This window comes from Seriola dumerili, unplaced genomic scaffold (assembly GCF_002260705.1).
Source record: "Seriola dumerili isolate Sdu_G_001 unplaced genomic scaffold, Sdu_1.0 BDQW01000449.1, whole genome shotgun sequence".
Lineage (NCBI taxonomy): Eukaryota > Metazoa > Chordata > Actinopteri > Carangiformes > Carangidae > Seriola > Seriola dumerili.
Genome location: NW_019174704.1, coordinates 4,623,689 through 4,644,880, shown reverse-complemented (window position 1 = coordinate 4,644,880; position 21,192 = coordinate 4,623,689). Strand labels below are relative to the sequence as shown.

Genomic DNA, 21,192 nt, shown 5'->3' with positions numbered 1-21,192 from the left:
TCTTAGAAATAGACTGAACACATTCATGCCTCCATCAGCAAAAACGTTTTGAGCCCATGGCCTTTTCTCTAGTGCCTCCCTGTGGAAGAACTACAAAGTGGACACTGTAGTACTCAGCTAACTCCAAAAAATGGCAGTAAAGCAACGTTAAGGATGACCGCTGCCGATAAAACCTCAAAGAAGAAGAAGTGGAAGCGGAAGTGACGAGCATGTCGGAAGTTATCACCAGCGAAAACAACAACGCGCCAAATTTGTGCTGAAGTCACTGCAGTCGCTGCCTCAAACACATGAAAAAGTTTGTCGAGTAAATTTTCAAAACGCGGCTGGCTGAGGAAGACAGGCAGGTAAGATAGTTACTGAAGTGCGAGTCAACAAGTTGGTTTGCACCTGCTGGTTTTGTTTGGTTGAGTGCATCATGTGAGTTCATGACATACAACAGTGTTGCTTCGTTACGGAACAACATTTTGACGGATAAAATATCAATGTAATTATTCAATGAGCAGACACTGCTTAGAAGTGACAGTATCTGCATGAAGTGAAAACAGGAAAACGTGTGTGCGTGTGTGCGCGTGTGTGTGTGCTTCTGTTTTTAGCATGGCGGTACCTTTTGTGCAGGACTGGGACCTTGTTCAGACACTGGGAGAAGGAGCCTACGGAGAGTATGAGTCCTTCTATATCATTGTCATTTATACCATTTATTTACTTCATAGCAGTGCATCTCCAGGTGATGGAGTTGATTTAAAAAATAAAACTTTTTACAGGACTTATTCTAAAACCAGCAAAGAAATCTTTCAGTGTAAAATACATCAAAGTCAAAAGAGCCACTTGATAATCTGATAAGCTGTAATAATAATAATCATAATAATAATAATTATTGTGATTATTATTGAATTCATAATAATTTAAAAATTCACTGCTTGGTTTGTCAGTTAATAAAGTTTGCCGCTGAGTGCTGACACTCATCTGTTTCCCCTCACGTGACATTTCCCTTTTAACTATTGATTTTCTCTCAGAGAACTATGTTCGTACTTGCCCAGTTGATACAAGAATAACTTTAACTCTCCATCACAGCCTCTGTTCTTCTTCTCTTTTTCGTCTCGTTCTCTGTCATTGAATGGCTGTCGCCTCTTTGTATTTGTGACCTCAGGGTGAGGCTGCTGGTGAACAGGCAGACGGAGGAGGCAGTTGCGGTGAAGGTGATCGATACCTCCCAGGCTAAAGAGTGTGCTGAAAATGTCAAGAAGGAGGTCTGCGTCCATAAGGTTGGTCAGTCACCTTCAATTTAGTCAGTGTTTACTGGCTGAAGTGTAAGAGTATAAAGTGTGTTAACCAGGTTATTTGAATTTTTAAAACTTATTTAACCAAAAACGCTGGCTGAGAACATTGCTTTATGTAAATCATGACCTGTGCACTTACACTACAACATTTACTCCTGTTTGGTAGATGCTCAATCACCCCAACATTGTACGGTTTTTTGGCCATCGGAAGGAAGGGCCGACTGTGTACCTCTTCCTGGAGTACTGCACCGGTGGAGAGCTTTTCGACCGAATCGGTGAGTGAGACAACTGCAGGTGGCAAACATAGGACTGCTTTCTTGGAGGGTGTGACCGAAAGTCTGATAGTTATGGTAGACATTACAACTGTAATGTCAAGAATCAATGTAACCAAGTATTCAGTTTCAGATCATCAAAAACCTCTTCAAAATTAACTGTGAATTACCGTGACTTGCCTCACCCACAGCTCATTCTTGAGTCTATTTATTTTTGTATAAATTTAATTTAAAATTTACTTGACTGACACATGGTTGGAAATACAACCTTTGATTTTTATTTGCCCTATGCATTTTGCTCTTCAAATTAAAATTGGTGTACTTAACCAATTATAAAAATAGGCAGAGTATAGTTTATAGCTGATACGTATGCTGAGAATTTAGACTCAAAATAGTCAGAAATGTTTTACAAAATGCACACATCACAGCCTGAATAAATATTGATATTTTACATAAATATTTCTAAATTTAACTTTTGATTTCAAAAAGCCTCCAGTGTATACAAATCTGTAAGGATATTTGTGACATTCTTTAATGTTTATTTACAGATTGTTAAATGTGCGTACAGGACTTTCGGTGAATTCTTGTATAATTTGAAAGTGGGAAAGATGTTTTCCTAAACAGGCAAAGAGCTTGTCGTCCCTCGATTAGAACATGTACATTTACCAACTATAGACTATTCAGTCGCCTGCAAATATCAGTCCGTCTGTCCCCCAGTTGAAAAGTGTTCCCTGTAGCGCCCCACCGCTTGGCGTTAGATCATGTAATACACATTTGTTACCATTTTGAGTCTAATTTATCTCTGTAGATACTTAAACGTCTGATATCAGCCTGATCAACAGTCTGTTTGCAGCCCTGTAGAAATGTTTGGATGGTGGTTATTCATGTAGGTTATTGAAATGCTCTTGTTTCATTTTAGAGCCTGATGTGGGAATGGCAGAAAAAGATGCCCATAGATTTTTCCAGCAGCTAATAGCAGCTGTGGTGAGTGAAATAAATCTGTTTGTCGATGTGATCTCCTGCACCAGTTTGTGGTGTCATTAAATTTTCAGTTGCACTTTTGCAGGAGTACCTCCACAGTGTTGGCATTACCCACAGAGACATAAAGCCGGAGAACATTTTGCTGGATGACAAAGGTGAGGAAACACAATGTGTATTGACATGTTTAAGGAATAATTTTGTTCAGTATTTATTATAACCTTAGCCTGTTGCTGTTCTTTACCTTCAGATAACCTGAAGCTGACAGATTTCGGCCTGGCCACGATGTTTCGTTTCAAAGGACGAGAACGTCTTCTAAGTCGACTCTGTGGGACGCTTCCATACGTGGCTCCGGAGCTTCTCAGCCAAACGGAGTACAAAGCTCAGCCGGCAGATATCTGGGCTTGTGGGATAGTCCTCACTGCCATGCTGGCTGGAGGTAAGATCACATAGTCTGTGTTTACAATTTGAAACGCAATTCTGTTAAAATAACAATAGCCTCGTCTTTGTGAAGGTTTTAGATTTTTGCAAGACAGAGAAGTGTTGATTCAATTCTGGCCATTTTTAAAGCTGCAGTTTGTGGTCATGTTGTAGCTTACTATATTACTTACTGTATATGTACTTTAGACTGTAACCATGTAAAATGTTCCTCACCAATCCACACTTTTATTGTTATATAAGCGTTAAAGGTCTTATTATAGTTTGGCCCACTTAACAATGCAGTTGGCAGTTGGAACTGCTGCAGAGTCTATGACATAAGGCTTATGAAAGCTATTAAGGTACTTGTTGCATCAAAATTCGTACTCCCTCCTGGAGTCATAAATCTGTCAAATCTCAATATGCAGACATTTATATTCTATGTGACTTACATTTCCCAAGGACTTCATTAGCTCCAAAAATATGCTCCTTGAGATCTAGAACTTGCCTGAGAATTATCACATTTTAAAATCTTCTTCCATATCAAAGTAATCCTGTGACAGCTGTCTGTATATCCATGGGTACACTGTAAACAAGAACTGTAAATGACTCATTTGGCATACTTTTAGTGGTGCCAGTTTGCCAGAGTTTAAACAAAAGTGGGTTAAAAGAAATGGGGTACAAATGCAGCCCACAGCTAATACTTCCTGTTTACATTCCACAAAGCGCCCAAATTATGAGCACTGTTGTTCCAAAAGTTAGAGCATGATTATCCCCAAATCAAAATAATACAAAGACTGTCAACATTGTTCCTATATACCTGGAACAATGACACTCTATTCATATACATATATTTGCTCTGTTATTAAAACGTGGACGTATTATCGACCAAAAAGTCAACAGTGTCCTACTTTGAAAACCCATGGGTTACTGATATAGAATATTCATACTGTAAACCAAACAAAATGTGCTTTACCCGTTCCAAAATACAGTTACAAGGTGATTTTCTGACTGTGAAATAGGATGTTTTGAGTGGCTGCAGTGACATTCTCATGAGGCTGTTTCCAAATCAGTTCCATGCCAAGTAGCTATAATGGGGAAAAAACTGAGACTAGAACATGTCAAATTGTTTATTCAGGGGTTTTTTGAACTAAATACTGCATGTACATTGTACAAAGGGCTAAAATGCAATAAAAATAAATAAGAACAAAAATATGCTCCTTTTCTGTTCATTCTCTTGCAACAGCATCGTCTCTTTGCAGTAGATGTGTGGAAATTTTTTGTCACTGTCTTTGTGTTGCTGCTTTGTCAGAGTTACCATGGGACCAGCCCACTGAGACCTGTCAAGAGTACTCAGATTGGATTCAAAAGAAAACCTATCTACCTCCTTGGAAGAAAATACAACCAGTGCCTCTTAGTATGTTTCAAATTGTTTGTTTCAAAAGTTTAAATCCATTTTTTTTTTTTTCGAAATGGTCTTGGAGCTTTATTTCATTCACATGCAACTCCTCTTCAGGTTTGTTGTCCAAATTACTGCTGGCCAGTCCAGATGCACGCATCAGCATCACAGACATACAGAAAGACCGCTGGTTTACTCAAGGCAAGTCTCAGTATCGGTATAACAAAATCAATTCAACTGACTGCTAAATGTTCACTGGGCTGATTTCTGTCTGTGCTTCTCTGCAGCTGTAAAACAGCCACCAGGTTCTCTGGGCTCAGGAGGAAACAAACTCCTTCGATCAGATGTGGGACTCAAATCCCGTTCCAACAGGTTGTTTTATTTATTTATTTTGTGTTTCTTACTCTTTAAAGCGGCCTTGAGTACCTTGAAAGGCGGTATAAAAATCTAAGTTATTATTATTATTATTATTATTAGAGCTTCCCTTTTTTCTTATTTGAACTCAAAGGTGTATTTCTTTTCATGCCTATAATCTTAAAACCACATTCCTCCCTCTGTAGTGATGACAGGATGCAGTTTTCCAGCTCTCAGCCTGACCTCGCAGCAGGTGGCTGGGAAGCCATGTTGTTAATCAGTCAGACTGACGGTCAAGTCAGCTTCTCCCAGCCGACCAAGCCGGAGCACATGCTGCTGGGTAGTCAACTACTGGGCACGCCAGGAGCCAGTCAGGTAGGTCACATACCCTGCATCTATTTGTGTTTTGTTTTATAATACCTGTGACAATGTGTGTGAATGTTCAACATGTCCTGTTGTGTAATTGCTTCTTCTGCTCTCCATTCAAATGTATCAAAATCTATACAAAGCATATTAATGTGTAATGAACTCCCAGCTTTAACGTACCTAGATTGATGCAAATAACGCTGTCAGTTATTTCATGTCTTAACCACTTCTTCTTATTCTGTTTGTGTAGTCGCCGTGGCAGAGATTAGTGCGGCGAATGACGCGTTTCTTCACTGCTGTGAACGCTGATGCATCATTATCTGCCCTGAAAGACACCTGTGACGGCCTGGCACTTGGCTTCAAGCTCACCTGCGCCAAACAGGTACATCTGTGCTCGAATATACAGGATTCAGATATTTACAGAGGTTAAATACATAATGAGCAACGATAACACCACCTGGACCACACAACCAGGCTACCTGTTTCAGCGGCCACTAGTATTAACACACAATCCTTCAGCAGCCACTACAGACCATAATGCACTTTAGTATAATGAACCTCTCTCTGCCCTTTAGGTGACGGTGAGCACCCTGGACAAGCGCAATAACAAGCTCATCTTCAAAGTCCATTTGCTAGAGATGAATCAGAGAGTGCTGCTGGACTTCAGACTGTCTAAGGTGGGTTTTAGTATTTCATAAGTGTGTAATGTTTCTAATGAATAATCCATTACTGCATTAAAGTTGAGATAATAGTTTATGTGAATATGCATTTTTCCTTTATAAGCCTAGTGCAAATCTAGGTAGAGGAGGATTTCAAAGAGTGGCACTAATGATCGACTGATGTGGGTTTTTCAACGGCCAATGCCAATGCCAATATTTAGGGAGCAGGGTGGCCGATGGCCTTTATTTTTTATTTGTTTTTTTTTTGTTTTTTTAATCTGATAAAATATAAGAATTTTGTAACAATGACAAATAAGACACAAAATTGCGTGAAACATAAATGAACATTTATTTAACACTGTTGTTTACACTTACATGTCCACAGGTAAACTTGTAAAAAAAAAAAAAAAAAAAGTTATGAATGAAAAATGAATAACGTTGCACTTGAGAGAGAACAGCCAAAGCAACAAACTCACGAATCACAAAGCTAATGTTACCGTTACCAAAGACATCCACATTCACTCCCTCATTGGATCTTATCTGTGACAGCTGCCAGTGATGAATTCAATATAAATAACTAATTAAAAGCATTGCTGACCTGAAAGTCTGCATTTTATAATGCTACAACTGCCCTTGCTGTTCTTTGTTTGTAGTATTTTCTGCAACTAACCAGAATCTCCTAGTTACTCAGTAGACAATCTCCTTTATGATGACACTGGCACGTTCATGCCTCATGTTCATGAATTGTCATGTGATGTGCATTTTCAGGTGTGTTAGTATGGACAGATTTTTTTCTGACACAGAGCTAAAATGGCCGTCCGGACAGGATCATTTTAGTGTGGACGTAACCTTTGTAGTCTCCTGTATTGAGGCAATATGACTTCATGCTTACACATCCTTGTTCATATGTAAAAAGTTTAACTAACATAATGTGCCACAATGTGAAAGTTATCCTCTAATGAGGTTGGTCTACGATTACATTTCACTCATTGCATGAGAGCATGTTTTCGTCCGAGAGATGTTGACGTGTCTGTGTGTCTTTTCAGGGTGACGGTCTGGAGTTTAAACGTCTCTTTGTGAAGATAAAACAAAAGCTTGGTGACATCATCAGCACTCAGAAGGTTTTACTTCCCATCACATGAGCAGCCTCGGCCTCACGGTTTCTGGTGTCTACTGCCATTGACATTGGAGAGAAAACCTGTATATATTTATTTGTTCTACTGATGTTTTAAATGTGATCTGTTGTTTTCTGTGTGTGTTCTGGTTCTTGTTTTCATGTACTTCTATCATGTGAGAGAAGTGAAGTGTTTTATATCAGTAGGAATGACATCTTTTGAAAACCTTGGTCATTGCAGCCACTTCTCACTTGTTAAAGGAGCAATAATGTTCAGTTTGCTGTTAGAATCAAGATCAAAACCTTCAGGTTGGTGTGTGTGTGTGTGTGTGTGTACTACTACTTTGTCACTCAACCTGTGTGTGTGTGTGTGTGTGTTGTGTGTGTGTGTGTGGTTGTGGTGTGTGTGTGTGTGTTGTGTGTGTGTGTGTGTGTGTGTGTGTGTGTGTGTGTGTGTGTGTGTGTGTGTGTGTGTGTGTGTGTGTTTCCATGTTATGTCTATGAGAAGTTGTTGATGATACAGTCCGAAGTCTTGAATAAATTATCAAAAGACCAGCATTGCACCCTAAAGGTTTTGTGATGAATGATAAATGCACACAATGAGGATGACCACTGATGAGGAGAAGAATAATTTTAGGGTATGAGCCCAGATTTAGCCAGTATCCATGTTAATATAAAAGTTTTCCTTTTTTAAAAAACAAAAACACTCCTGACAGCTGAGCAGTATACATTCATATCATTTAATGTAGAAGTGAACTGAACCCTTACGTCCATGCTTCAAATGATGGTATGACCAAGTTTTGTAGTGAAAGATACATGAGGACACCTTGCAACTGTTATTATAGTTGAGTTGAGATCACAAGCTGCACATACGGAAATGACAGTGCAAACTAACTGTCTACAAAAGCGGGAATTCCAGGTTAAATTACAACTGTGGGAGTCTGTGATAAATGATTATGAGCCCGTAGCCTTGACGGTGATGGTGACGCTGACAGGCTCGTTATCATCTCCAGGGGAAGGTGCTTGGCTGGTGGGGGTGGTGGCACTCAGGGGTGAGGTGGTGAGGGGTGAAGCTGCCCGGGGTAAAGCCATGGCTGGACCTGGAAGAGACCAGCATCAAGGTTCAGCATCATGGTAGATGAACGATAAGATTTTTTGAAACGCACTTCTCATAAAATCATCAGTTTCCACAAAACTTAAAATACTTTGAAAAAGCGTGGAATCATCAAGTTTTGTTTAACTATGACAGATCAAAGTAAGATTTTTTATTATTAAACCCTGCTCAACTAAAGTACATTCCCCTCAGCTGATATTGTGCCTGTTTAGATCTCCTCTCAGGACTGTAGTCATATACAGACTGTTAGTTGGCAGGATGTGATGTCACGTAGCTGCAACAACAACTTTTTGACCGCAGACAGAGCATGCGGTGTATCTGTTGGCGGTGTGAGCACATCGGCGCAGTCAAAGTAAGCACAAAGAACTCTGAGCGCAGCAAGGTGGACTCGACACAGTACAGGTAAGCTTGGTGACCTGTGGTGATGACCGTGTCCAGCATGTGGCTTTGTCCGGTATGTGTAACTCGAGGAATCACTGGTCTACTCCAGCAGGTGAACCAGCGCGCAGCTGGACACATGGTCACGGAGTCCGAGCCTCTCCCACAGGCATCTCCACGCTGAGTGACCGGAGAGGTTGCAAAGAACCGACGCTTGAATCATCGCATCGTCTTTCTCGATCCCAAAGTGGTAAAAGAACTCAAAATAAGGTGAGGACACAATATCCGGAAACGTCGAAATAATCGTGTGGTAAATATTTATACTCATGTACTCTTATTTTTGCTAATTTATTTTTTTTTATCAGCCATTCAAATGATGCAAGTTTAACCACTTATTTATGTTATCATTAAAGCCATAATCATTATTTATATATATATATATATATATATATATATGTGTATATATATATATGTGTATATATATATATATGTGTGTATATATATATATGTATATATATGTATATATGTATATATATATATGTATATATGTATATATGTATATATATATATATATATATATATATATGTATATATAGAAGCAGACTACAATATAATGGTGTATACAGTCAGATGCTACTGACACTGACGTTTCAAAGTATGAATTTTGACCCTGTTGACCACCAGACCCTTCCAGGTGTTACTGGTGACAAACCTGGATTCACCCCAGCCACTGCAGGAAGGCAGCGGGGAGCCCTGAGGAGTGGGACACGCGGATGCCAGAAGGACAGCAGGTCTCTGCGGACAGGCAGAGCAGCAAAGGCTTAGCCCAGCCTGTGCAGTGAAGAAAAGCAACAGACACAGACTGTCTGCAACACTGAAGCAGTCAAGAGCAAGCAGCCCCAACAAGAGTAACCTTAACTGGATGTTTAAAAATCCACTGATTACTCCGACAGAAGAGAAAAACCTGTATAAGGAGGAGTGAGAAGAAAAGGGAAGTATTGCAATACCCCATATTACTCCCACAGACATAGAGAGACCTTTTTCCATGAGCATCACATAATAGGAACAGGAACCAATTCCTGGAAAACAGTGTGTGTAGCTCATTACTACTGAAACTATTTAATACTTGAATATAATATAAACACTTGGGCACACACTGTTGTACTCTGTTCTATTCCATCCTCGGCACCAGCAGTTCATTATCACAGGTTTCATCAGAATAGAGCATTCGCTCAACAGCTTATACTGGTGACGTCTCAAACTTTACACTTGTGGTGGAATAAAATGGCAAGACCAGGAGTAAGATTATGGTGTCAGAGTGCATGCGTTACCCTGATGCCAGACAATTCAGATAAAATTGAAAGTATTCTAAAAGAAATGAAGAAGATTGCTAATTCTCTTGCTCCATCAAAGTCTAGTGATAGTTTTACCAGCTGGCTGGAAAAAAACCTGGGACCTTGGGGCCTGCCGATAGCCGTGATTCTAATACTGTTTCTCCTCGGGCTGGGTGTATCTATCTGTTGTCTGATTCACAGACGGAAACGGAGGGAAGCAGGACAATTCCCTTTATTGAACAATAATCAAGTCATTGTAAGAGTAGACTTGCAAGAAGTGTAAATGTGAAGTAAACCTCTGAGCTTGCTCAGAATATATATATATGTTAGCAAAAAAAAATGCAAGAGGGAAATTATAGTTTATTCTTTATAAAGATTAATGTTGTGAAATATGTGTTGCAGAGAACTGTCATGTAGCTGTGTGACCATTCTCTGACCACTGTCCTAAACTGACCGTTGTTTGACCGCTCACCTGAGCTGCATCCTGTTTCAATAGGGAATTGATCCCCATGAATCTCAGCTGGTAGTGAACCAGGCAAAAAAAGGTGATAGAAATCTGAAGGAAACAGGAAGCTCCTCACTAGCCCAGTTTGCCAAAGACTAGAGTGAGGCAGAAAAATAAAATCGGCAAATAAGGCATTCAGGATGCATCTCGGGACGGGCGGGCTAAATGTATATAATCCATGTGTAACTGTTGTTTGGGGCTCTTCATCCCTGAGTGATGCAGGGTCCGTATGCATACGTTTTGGAATAAAGCAGAAGAAAGGCAGAATTGTATTGGTGTGTTTGGAAAACATCTTACCTTAATTAGTCTACTACTCCCCCCAGTAGGGGGACATGATAAAAAGTAATTTAAAGACACCAAAAAGTCTCAAAATATTTATGTCCTACTGAGTGTGGAAACCCTGACATTTATATAAATGTGTGTTTGATGTGGGTTCATCTTGCCTGGGCTGGATGATCCACCAATATCCTCTATTCCTCCCTCTGACCCTCCTACCACTTCATCCTCTGGGAAGTTGATGTTTTCCCTCGACTGGCTGTGCTGCCTGGACACACCATAACAAAAAACACTTTTAATGGCATGTCTACACACTTAATCACTTGTCCACATCATTAGAAACTGCTAATTTTTCATTGTTGGTGCTATACGGTGCATAAACAGGTATACAGATACTCACAAGCCAAACAGCATGTCATGTAGTCCTGTGGGGATAGGAACATAGAACATTAATGCCACATAACGGGGCAAATGCTTCATTCTAGAAGTCATCAGGATGTTGCTGATTGTGTGCAGAACTCACGAGGATTGTTGTTGCGGTTGCGGATAATGTACACGAGCAGCAGCGCCGTGATGATGGCTGCAAAGAGCATCCCGCCTATAGCTGCTCCAATCACAGCAGGGTACATGTTGTAGCGTGGTTCCGCTGCAACACATCACAGTTACACATTGCAAAACAGTACACCTCTGACATAACGCGCCTTTTTTTCCATCATGTTTCATCTCTGTCAAGTGGTTCTCAACCCATGTCTTGTTGTTGCAGCACGACATACAGCAAATTCACAAATGATTGGAAATGCGTTCACTGTGGAAGCCAGGATACAAGAAATGGGAGGAAGTTTGGCTGACAAAAATCATGAAGTTAAAGCAAGACTATGTAACTTTTAAAAGAAGGAAAAACACATTTGTCCTGTCCTGTGGTTTTGATGCTACTACCTTACTTGGCCTGGTATGACCAGTAGCTTATGATGGCTAATGTTAGCAAATTTTAGGCAGGTATTATTTAACTGACATTACGGAGTCAGGTCACTGATGTATGACTAATTTTCTTGTGGTACTACTGCACTGTTTTAGCATTTTTATCCCATAATTTTCACTTTTAGCTACAGAGACTGTTGTCCAACAAAAGTTACATAGGCTCACTTTAAAGTAAACCATGTTTCCTGATACATCAACAATACAAGGGTTGAAAACCACTGGCCTATCCTACCTTGAAACCTGCCTTTCTATATCCTAAACACCTGGATTGGTTTGACCAGATCCTACTATACATGGCACAATTAACACAAAGAATTTACAAGAAGAAGCACACAGGGCCAGTTCGAGGACAGGTAAGGAAGGAGGTAAAGAGGAAGTGACTGGGAGATGTGAAGCGGTGAGATGTATGTAATTGTATGTGTTTTTTGTTGTTTGTGTATGAGTCTTTCACCTAAGTGGATAACACAAAAAGAAAAACAAAAATGTTAGACTGTCATCAAAGTCACTGTAACAGCAATCAGAGCAATATACGAGCATCAACAATTTTGAATAATCACCTAACTCACCGGCCACCTTGTTTAAGACATCCCTAACTCAAGTCCCTGTGTTTGTTCAGTTCTCTGCTGAAAATCTGACCACACTTTCCTCACTATGTTTACATACTATACCTGGAGTCTTTGGTGCAGAAGGGTGTCCGATGGTGCGGTGGTTGATGGGCGTGATGCGGAACTGGTAGGTAACGGTCGGGGTCAGTCTCCCTACTGTATGACTCCTGACTTCTGGGTCCTGGATGATGTTACGGTACCAGACTTGTGGACCAATCCTCTCCTCCACCTCCTCTTTTGAACCATTGCTGCTGCCTCTCCTTCCTGGTCTCTCTGACACCAATCTGTGCTCCAGGATGAAACCTGTCCAACCTCCTTGTTCCTCGTTCTGTACCTGCCACTCCAGCTCCACCTCGTTACGCTGCCGGCCGTTGTACATCACTTTGATCAGGGTGGCATTGGGTGGCATGGGGTGCCCTGATAAAAAGCAAAAACACAACCAAATGTATTGCTACGAAAATTTTAACAGAATTTGGTGATCCCTTCATGTTTTGTCAAGTACCACTAACAGGTCAAAACTTTTATTTGTCCAGTACTTGTTTCAGTACCAAATTCCAGTCGTCAATTCCGCCCTAAGTATTTAGTGTTAATTAGCTTGTTAGCTGCTTGACTCCACTGCTGCCTGACAAGATGTTATAAAATCACTGCACACCTAAAATAAATAGTCCAATACAATTACCTCTGTAAACCACAACTGGCCATTTATACATTTAGATTTTGTATGCCAGTCTACCTTTTGTCCCTCATTTCTGGTCTTTATGCTAAGCTAAGCTAATCAACTGCTGGCTAAAGCATCATATTTATCATACAAACATGAGTCTTCTCAACTTCCTAACTAACTCCCTGCAAGAAAGCAGTTAAATGAAATGTCAAACTACTCTTTCAAAAAGCTACAACAACATGGATTTAAAAAAAGAGAAAGAAAAGAAACAATTTCTTACTCTTGACCACTAAAGTGACATTGATTTCAGTTCCTCCCACTGCGTTGGAGGTGGTGCATCTGTATTCGCCACTGTCTTGAGTCTCATCCGTGTCTCTCACAGTCAGATTGGCCCATGCAGATGTTCGCAGCAGCGTGTACTTCAAGGTGTCTTGGATGTCCACACCCTGATTGTTGAACCAGGTGATTTCACTGACGGGAAGATAGTTGGCTCTCAGGTTGCAGGTGAGCTGGACATCGCTCCCCTCGTATACAGACACGACTCTTCGCTGAGTCAGCAACACAGGGGCCTCTATGGGTGACAAGTAAATATATAAATGAGTTAATTAACAAACCATATCTGCTATTTGTTGTAAGGTGTCTGTTTCTGACAACGTGCACTGACCCAGTGTGAGCCTACAGGTCTTGGTCTGGACCAGAAGTGGATGTTTAGCATGGCAGGTGTAGGGCTTCCCGCTACGGGCAGTGCCGTAGCGAAGGATGAGGATGTTTGAGTTTTCTTGCCCGCCTTTGCCCTGGCCCCCCGGGCCCTCCCACCACACCAAGGCCTTTGGGGCCCCTCCATCCCAGGAGCAGGACAGCATCAAATACTGCCGGTTGTTAGTCACATAGGCAAAACACACTGGCAGTGCAGGTGGAACATCTGGTGGAGGGGAAGAGGTTGAAGGGACGTGTAAGAGGTTTGTAGACCAGTGAACATATAAAACCAAACCTGTGTCTGTTCCTCTTAGTGATTCTCACATGTGCGTGTGCTGCACTCAGTTGACTGTTTGAGTGCGGGGTGGGAGCCCATGCATGTGAACAAGCTGTTGTTGGACTTCAGGCCTTCAGACGGCAGCAAGATGGCAGTGCTGCTCAGTGGATTTGTTTGCTGCCCTGTGTCAGCCTCCTCCTGTCCCAGTCGTTTTAGGTCTCCAGTCCAGCGGATGGATGCGGAGGGGAATCCACCAGGCCAGGAGCAAAGCAGTCTCAGAGAGGTGTGATTCAGAGCCGGCTGCACAGAACAGGAGGGGGGGCCATCGGGTGGGTCTGTGGGAATAAAATACAGCGTAACGAGGCAGTGGTGTGTAAGATGGGGGTTATGTGAGGTCATCAGAGCCAAAGAAAGTGCCTGTGGGCCTAGTATATACGTATTTAGGATGTTTGTTAAGAATCATCTTACAAGAATTATAAAAGAACAATGTGCTTTTCATTAGTTTTCTTTTTACTTGCAACCTTTTCTCATGATAGAGCTGGCTAACACAGGCAAATGTCAAGTCAGCACTACAGGGCCTGTTTTTTCTAATTTGAAAGATGAAAGGCAATGGTCTCTAACGCTCTTGGGTGATAAATTGTGGATCAGATATATGATCTGAGTATCTGCCAGAACAGCAGAAACTCTGCAAAACCAAACAGGAGAGTGAAATGACAAGTACTGGCTTTCTAGCCAACCAACACTTGCCATGGCTGTGACATCACAGCGAGGTACCTGCCAGAGAGTCCCATCAACAGTCCCTTAGACGGCCCGAACAGGAGAATAGGTCTGCAGCACTTCCACACTCTGCTGTGTGTTGGTGTGTTGGTGTATGAGTGCATTTGCATGTGCATTTTTTGATGTGTTTTGAAGTCTTAGTGAGTATGCACAGCTTGAAATATGAGAATTGATGTACTGAATGGAGAAAGAATGTTTAAAATAGTAAAACAGAGAAAGCAGAGGAGTTTTCTGGGTCATACTAAAAACAGGAGAGGTGCACTTGAAAGTGAAATCATCAGGTAGATTTAGGGTTAATATAGATGAGATGATTTGTGTTCTCTTGGTCTTGTACTTTCAATGTCAAAAATGAATGATTTAATCTCATGTCCTTGCCATTTGCAGTACCAAGACAGAAGAACACAGGTTAAGACTGAGAGGTCAGCCGTGGAGTAGAATAAGTAGTGGCATAGTCCAAGGTCAGAGGTCAGAGATCACACTCACAGTAGACAGTCAAGCTGATGGTTTTTTTGGAGCGGGTGTTGAGGTAGGTGTTCTGTGCCAAGCAGGCGTAGTCGCCAGTGTGCATGCGGAGGATCTTGGTGATGGTGAACTGCGGCCCGGTGTAGACCTGGGAGTTGTTGTAGAACCAGACGTACTGACTGGCCGGGTTGGACTGGGCTTGACAGAGTAAAGAAACAGTCTCTCGCTCGAGGGCTGAATATCCCCGCTCTGTCATACTGTACGGAGTCACGTCTATCTGAGGAATGTCTGGACCAACTGAAGAGAAAGGATATGAACACACTCAAGTTATAATGGACATGTTACATACACAGGTGAGCAACCTCATGTCATTCTATACAATTCTATTCTATTCTATTCATGTTATTCTCTTAAGAACTACAGTATATTTCCACCCTGCAACAATTCATCATTTGGAGTTGTGTTTGTAGCCACCTAGTGAATTTAAGTCCAATATTCAATCTGTTTTTAGTCTCCACCTACTCCTGAGGAGAATATCTGACTCTTTAGCTGCTACATGCTGCACTGCGTTCACCAGCTTGTCTCTTACTGTTTGTCTGCTGTTTGGTGCTGAGCAGGTGATGTACAGTGGATTCTTAACGCTTTTTTCGCTTAGCTGTCTCTGTGACTCAAATTCAAACCACTGGAGTCCAAGTGTTAACACTTGAAGTACAAGCCAAAGCAGAAACAATACAATGTTTGTTTGTTTTTTCAAATGATAAGGAATATAATGAAGTGAGAATTTTAAGTATATACAAAAAGCTGACCTATGGCTAAAACATTAAACAGTGTGAGTGATGACTTAATAATAATAAGTATTGACTGGAGATTCATGACTTTTATGTGCTCTGATGTATTTTTCTTCTAATGTGAATTGTTCCTCCTCTTGACATTTAAGGGCTTATACTTTCAGAGTAAAAAAAAACAAACATGCACTGTGATCTAGTATTATTACTCATAAACACTTGTGATGTCTTAAAAAGCTATACGTTGTACAATAATATTTTGTTTGAATACCCAAATCTTACCCCAAACCACCCAGAAATACTCACAGATGGTGTCCAGCCATAACCGGTTAGAGCTCTCGCTGTTGACGGCGTTGGTGGCCACACAGCGGTACCAGCCAGTGTGGTTTCGGTTGACGTCGGTCACGTTGATCGCGCTGGTGTTGCCCTGTGCAAAGACTGAGATGTTGCCACTCCGGGTTTCATGCTGCCACACATATTGGATCGGTCCGGTCCCATTTTCCAAATTGCAGCGCATCCACATTGTAGATCCTTCCACCGGAGAAGCATCACTCATCAGGAGGTAAGGCTTACTGACCGGAACTGTAAGTCACACAACATGTAGGTATGTTCACTGTCTCTAATGCAGATGAAGAACAGTGTTCAGTACATGTGTGTGTCCATGTATCCAGACAGCTCATGTTAACTATTCATCTGCAGCCTGTAAAGGTATGGACACCCAAGGGCCCCAAGCTGAGAGAGTAGCCAAAAGTTGTTTTTTTTTTATCTGTGCAAGATTATTTCACGTTTTGATTTAATGATGCTCTGGTTTAGTGACCTGTGGTTAATTGTAAAATCCAAAATGGCCAACAAAATACAAATTGGTGATTACACAGAGACGCTGTTTTTTTCTGGAGACAAACTGGAGAGCTAAGCTAACGGTCTCCTGTCTACAGCTTCATATTTAGTGTACAGATATGAGTGGTATCGACTGTCTCATCAAAAGCTTGGCAAGAAAGTGAATCCGCCTGTTTGGCCAGATCTGTCCCTACTCTGTCCATTGGTTGGAAATGATAATAACACAGTACAAGGTGCTGTTAACCTCATCTATATGAAATTATTGGCAAATCACAAAGAACCCGAGTACAGCTTGATACTTGATGAACAAGATATGTTTTGTTCACCTGAGAGCAATGACAGGTTTATTATCAAACTGTCAAACATCCTGCTTAGTAGACAATTTAAAGGATCTGCATTAGAAATGTTTGTGTTATGTGTTTATGTAGAAAAACAGAATATCAGACAATATATTGTTGTCAGCTTTTTTGCATATGGCTGATGGAATAACGGTGTAGGTGTTAAGAGTGTGTCCCCCTCCTGTGCCTCCATCCTAGCTACACCCCTGCCTGAAGTGAAATCTTACCTCGGACAGTGAGGTGCACGTAGTAGTAGTAGACTTTGGGCTCTCGTTCAATGTCATAGAAGGCCTGGCAGGTGAACAGGCCCTGTGCAGCCGGAGGTAGTTTCTCGATGCTCACAGCTGCACTGTTTGAGATGATCGTCAGCTGTCCGAGCGTCTCAGCCAGCTTCTGGATCCTCGGTCCTTGCCCCAAATCATAGACCACAGCTTTTATAGCTTCAGCGCCGGGCTTGGTGAAGCTCCATATGTACATGTCAGGTAAAGTGGTGCCGCACTCCAGGATCACCGCTTTGCCCACCACCCCATACACACTGGTGTCCTGGTATACCACCTCCCCGTTGTGATTGATCTGCACCGCTGGAGGAGGGAGAGGACACACACGGACATGCAGCCAAATGTGTGTGTGTGTGAAGGAAAAGGAGATGGTGGTGTCATTTGCCCTGCCAGTGTTCAATTACAGGATTGATTACACTGTAAGTTTCAGACACACTCTAATAGTTTAATAAGGGATTCCAAAACAGATAACTGGATTAGTCCCATTATTTTTCCATAAACATTCACTTTATCAACCATCGTTTGCTTCCTTAGCTATTCCCTTTCTCTGTTACTCTGAGAGAACTGTGAATAGTTATGGTGATATGGTTGAAATGTTCCTTTGTCTCTGATGTAATGTACATCAGAAACAACTCCTCACGTGTGAAACAAAAACCTTTCAGTTTTAAATTATAACTTGACTTGAATTAGAGCCAGACTTGCCACATAAAGTGGCAAGGCTGATGTATACGTTGATTTTAGTTCAGTGCAGATATATTGGTATCAGTGGTATGTCTTGGCCAATAAGTAACAAGAACTTACATTACAAAAATGCCAAAGATACTTCTGAGGAAATCTAGAGAGTGTCTTGCTGCTATATAGTTTCTCCCCCAAACAACACTAACAACTTTAAAATTTCCCATTCAGGAAATATCATGGTCATAAATTTAAGTGATCTTTTTTGTTTATATACATATATAAAAATATGAATATATTGTTATGAAACTACAGTTCAAAATATCAATATCAGTCTCCAATATCAACTATTTGTCATGCTATACTTCAAATCCTAAAATTTGTACAATAGATTCTACTGACAGTCGATGTTAAAGAATTTTTGGCAGTCTTCTTAATTTGTCCAAATATATTCATCAGCCAAATCATTAACTGTCACTCAGAAAAGTTTAAATGAATCCAAAGGCATTGGAAAACCCTTACCATAAGTTGTAAAGGTGACCAGACTGGTAGGTAGAAATGGTAGAAGAAAAAAGGCCAGCCCTAGCAGTTGGGCCACCATGGTATCATGATGATCCTGAGTCCAACAACCTCTTTACTCCGAAAAATGTAGTAGAGATGATTGAATGGTAGAAACCTTCTGGACAACAAAAACTGTTTTCCCTCAGGTTCCTGATATCACGTCTTTCCCTCTCTCCGCTCCTGAAGTTTTTTAAGAGAATCCAGTTGCAGGCACTGACTTCATTAGACTGAGAGTAGGAAGGGACGGAGGGTCACTAAACTGATTTGGGCTCAATTATTCATGTGTTTTTTTCTTTCTCTCTATCCCTCTTTCTCAGGGTTAGAATAACACGGTTAGAATGACACGCTGATACTGAGCTCATCCATTTTACAAAGCAGACGCATGAGTGGACAGGTTAGCTTTCCACACAGAAACACACACACACACACACACGCACGCATACACACACACACACACACACACGCACGCACACACACAAGCACACATACACTTATGAACACACCTGCACATTAACTAATAGGTGATATCCAGGGTCTTAACATGAACATTTCTCCACACAAGACTTGTTTTATGTTTCACTCCACTTTGCTGGTTGTTTCAGTATTATGTTAAGGACCAAAAAATATATATATGCTATGCGAACCACAAGTTTTTCAAACTGATTTTGGAGATGATGAGCTCAGCAAAGACATCCTTTTATTTAGTTAAAATAATATCAGACTGTTTTTCCCTCTGTTTTCTAGTCATTTTGGGGTGAGTTGTAAAATTAAAGGCTCCAGATTTTAATTTCAGAGGTCATGTGAGGACCAGAGAGCAGAGTAAACTCTACTGATGGGATTAGGATTAAAATAGATTTAGAAATCTGGCATCTCACAACGATGCTCTGTGTTTCCTCACAACATGCTGCGACCTCGACACTCCGCAAGCCACCATGTAAAGATGTAAAGCCGCACGGCCCATCCTGCACTTACACACCATCTGATCTCTGGAACAGGTATTCATCCTGTGTTTTTAAAGATTCTTCACGAGTGATGAGTTTATGTTTATGTGTTTATAACGGAGAAAGAGAGGAGGAGGGACTGTTGAGTGGAGCCATGAGTATGTAATGTGAGATGTTTGTCATGAATGAATGCAGGACAGAGATCAATTTTCCTCACTTGGCAGAGATAAGGACCGAGGGCCACAATCACTCATCTATATCCGTATAAAAATAACACAACAAGTGAAATTTCATAAAGGAAAATTATAATAATATTATCGAATATGAAGATGTACCCGAAAATATGTATCTTGGGTGGTTTATCACACTGGAATGCAGTAGGAAAGTGCTTTTTATTCTGCTTTTGTTAACTTTAAAACCATAACATGCTGAGTATATATTTTTCTTAACATACTCTACTTTCTGTTCATATTGTAAATATCTGAAAAGACTTGAAATGTATTTTATACTGAATAGTTTAATGTGTGACCTTTACAACACTCGCACATTGTTAATCATGAATGACTCCCTGGGAAGCAGGACTATGTGAGTAGAGCACTGTGGTTCAGTCTCTGACTGTCAGGCAGTGACACAGTCTCTTCTGAGCCTCAAGTAAAATGACACCAGTCCGGGTTTTGTTGACCTCATTCTCAGACATGCAAAGCTAAAGCTGAATATCAAGGCTGGTAAAGTCAGGGGACGCCCTGAGAGAGGCAGGCGTAGTCCACCCTGGAGTGATGGAAATGAAAAATAACTGCCAGCTAATGTGATATAACCTAATTTTAAATCTGTCCTAACTGATTTTCTGAACACTTGGGAGCATCAAAAACAAACTGTAGACACAAGACTGACAGATATGGCAAACCTGTTGGCATTCAGTTGCCTAGTTACACATCTTTTAGCTCTGTTTCAGTCTCGACCAACTCCTAAGAAAAATGCTCCCCTACGTTCACCAGCTAGTTGCTTACGTTGCCTGTCTGCTGTTTGGTGCTTGACAGATAGTGTACAGTCAGTTTATCAGAGCAAAACAAAAACAGCTGCAGCTGAACACAAAGCTCCAGTGTGAGAGTGAACCAAAACAAATAAGCTAAAAGTCACTAAAAAGTTCTGTAAAACTCAAAGGAACTGCATAGTCAGGTGATATGTCCATGGATGTGTCACTTAAAGTGATCCAATCTGGATATAAAATTATTGATTATAGCATCTTTAAAGTTCTCTGAAGCCCCCATGTTCGCTTTTATACTAGAAATACTAGTTAAACTAAATAAGATATAATAAATACAAATATAATCGGTTTAACCGACACTACTTTAGATCCTCTTGAACATCAAAGTTACTGTATCACCAAATTTTGGGCTTATATATGAAGTAGATCTTATTAAACTGCAACAATAAACAGCCTTGAATGGATTCATGGAGGAGTTTTTGTCTTTCAGTTATTATTAATTTGCTTGTCATATAAGCTGAAACCCTTAGACATCAGTAATATTCAACAAGATATAAATATGTGTTTCGTCCAAAGCTGAGCCCCTTTAGTGTAAAGACATGTTTGATTGAGGAGTTTGAACGAGGCGTCAGCTTCCTTTGTCTTGTCTTCAGCAGGAATCAGCCGTCCTGATGTCTCTGATTGTTTTTACAGTGAGGGTGGTCAGCTGACTCGTGATCCTGTTGTTGTTGAGACAGAACTGATCTTAGAATAATTAGCTAAAGCTGTGACGGTTTAGGCAAACGTGTAGTTACAGTGTGTGCGTGTGTGTGTGTGTGTGTGTGTGTGTGTGGTGGGGTCGGGTGCCAAGTACATAAAACTGGTGTGACTGGAAATGGTCACTCACGTCTTTT

General features: G+C 40.9%; 2 protein-coding genes and 1 long non-coding RNA gene across 3 annotated transcripts; 2 read left to right on the top strand and 1 right to left on the bottom strand.

Moving 5' to 3' along the window:
- Positions 1-59: 59 nt before the first annotated feature.
- chek1 (checkpoint kinase 1) lies at positions 60-7,154 on the top strand. The gene is made up of 14 exons (XM_022762596.1): positions 60-344; positions 594-659; positions 1,148-1,262; positions 1,444-1,552; positions 2,469-2,533; positions 2,616-2,685; positions 2,778-2,966; positions 4,257-4,361; positions 4,461-4,544; positions 4,631-4,715; positions 4,904-5,072; positions 5,314-5,445; positions 5,639-5,740; positions 6,769-7,154. The coding sequence occupies exons 2-14, from the start codon at positions 595-597 to the stop codon at positions 6,862-6,864; spliced, it is 1,386 nt and encodes a 461-aa protein (XP_022618317.1). The 5' UTR covers positions 60-344; position 594; the 3' UTR covers positions 6,865-7,154.
- A 1,106-nt stretch (positions 7,155-8,260) lies between these two features.
- On the top strand, positions 8,261-9,968 carry LOC111234573. The gene is made up of 3 exons (XR_002665652.1): positions 8,261-8,352; positions 8,441-8,598; positions 9,013-9,968. It is a non-coding gene; the product is annotated as an uncharacterized LOC111234573 (long non-coding RNA).
- A 274-nt stretch (positions 9,969-10,242) lies between these two features.
- vsig10l2 (V-set and immunoglobulin domain containing 10 like 2) lies at positions 10,243-18,413 on the bottom strand. The gene is made up of 12 exons (XM_022762683.1): positions 18,335-18,413; positions 17,087-17,440; positions 15,967-16,266; positions 14,921-15,196; positions 13,708-13,995; positions 13,352-13,609; positions 12,968-13,258; positions 12,090-12,443; positions 10,967-11,089; positions 10,844-10,868; positions 10,611-10,711; positions 10,243-10,262 (listed from the first exon to the last, which is right to left on the bottom strand). Exons 1-12 carry the CDS (start codon positions 18,411-18,413, stop codon positions 10,243-10,245), a joined length of 2,469 nt encoding a protein of 822 aa, XP_022618404.1.
- Positions 18,414-21,192: the final 2,779 nt, after the last annotated feature.

Bases quoted from the DNA above. Each gene is read 5' to 3' on its own strand.
- chek1 (XM_022762596.1), top strand. From the start codon at position 595: ATGGCGGTACCTTTTGTGCAGGACTGGGACCTTGTTCAGACACTGGGA. The intron at 2,686-2,777 runs GTGAGGAAACAC...CTTTACCTTCAG, and splicing joins CATTTTGCTGGATGACAAAG to ATAACCTGAAGCTGACAGAT. The intron at 5,741-6,768 runs GTGGGTTTTAGT...GTGTCTTTTCAG, and splicing joins TGGACTTCAGACTGTCTAAG to GGTGACGGTCTGGAGTTTAA.
- vsig10l2 (XM_022762683.1), bottom strand. From the start codon at position 18,413: ATGGTGGCCCAACTGCTAGGGCTGGCCTTTTTTCTTCTACCATTTCTA. The intron at 13,259-13,351 runs GTCAGTGCACGT...TGTCACCCATAG, and splicing joins GACCTGTAGGCTCACACTGG to AGGCCCCTGTGTTGCTGACT. The intron at 10,263-10,610 runs GCAAGATGAACC...GCCTCACTCTAG, and splicing joins TGGTGGATCATCCAGCCCAG to TCTTTGGCAAACTGGGCTAG.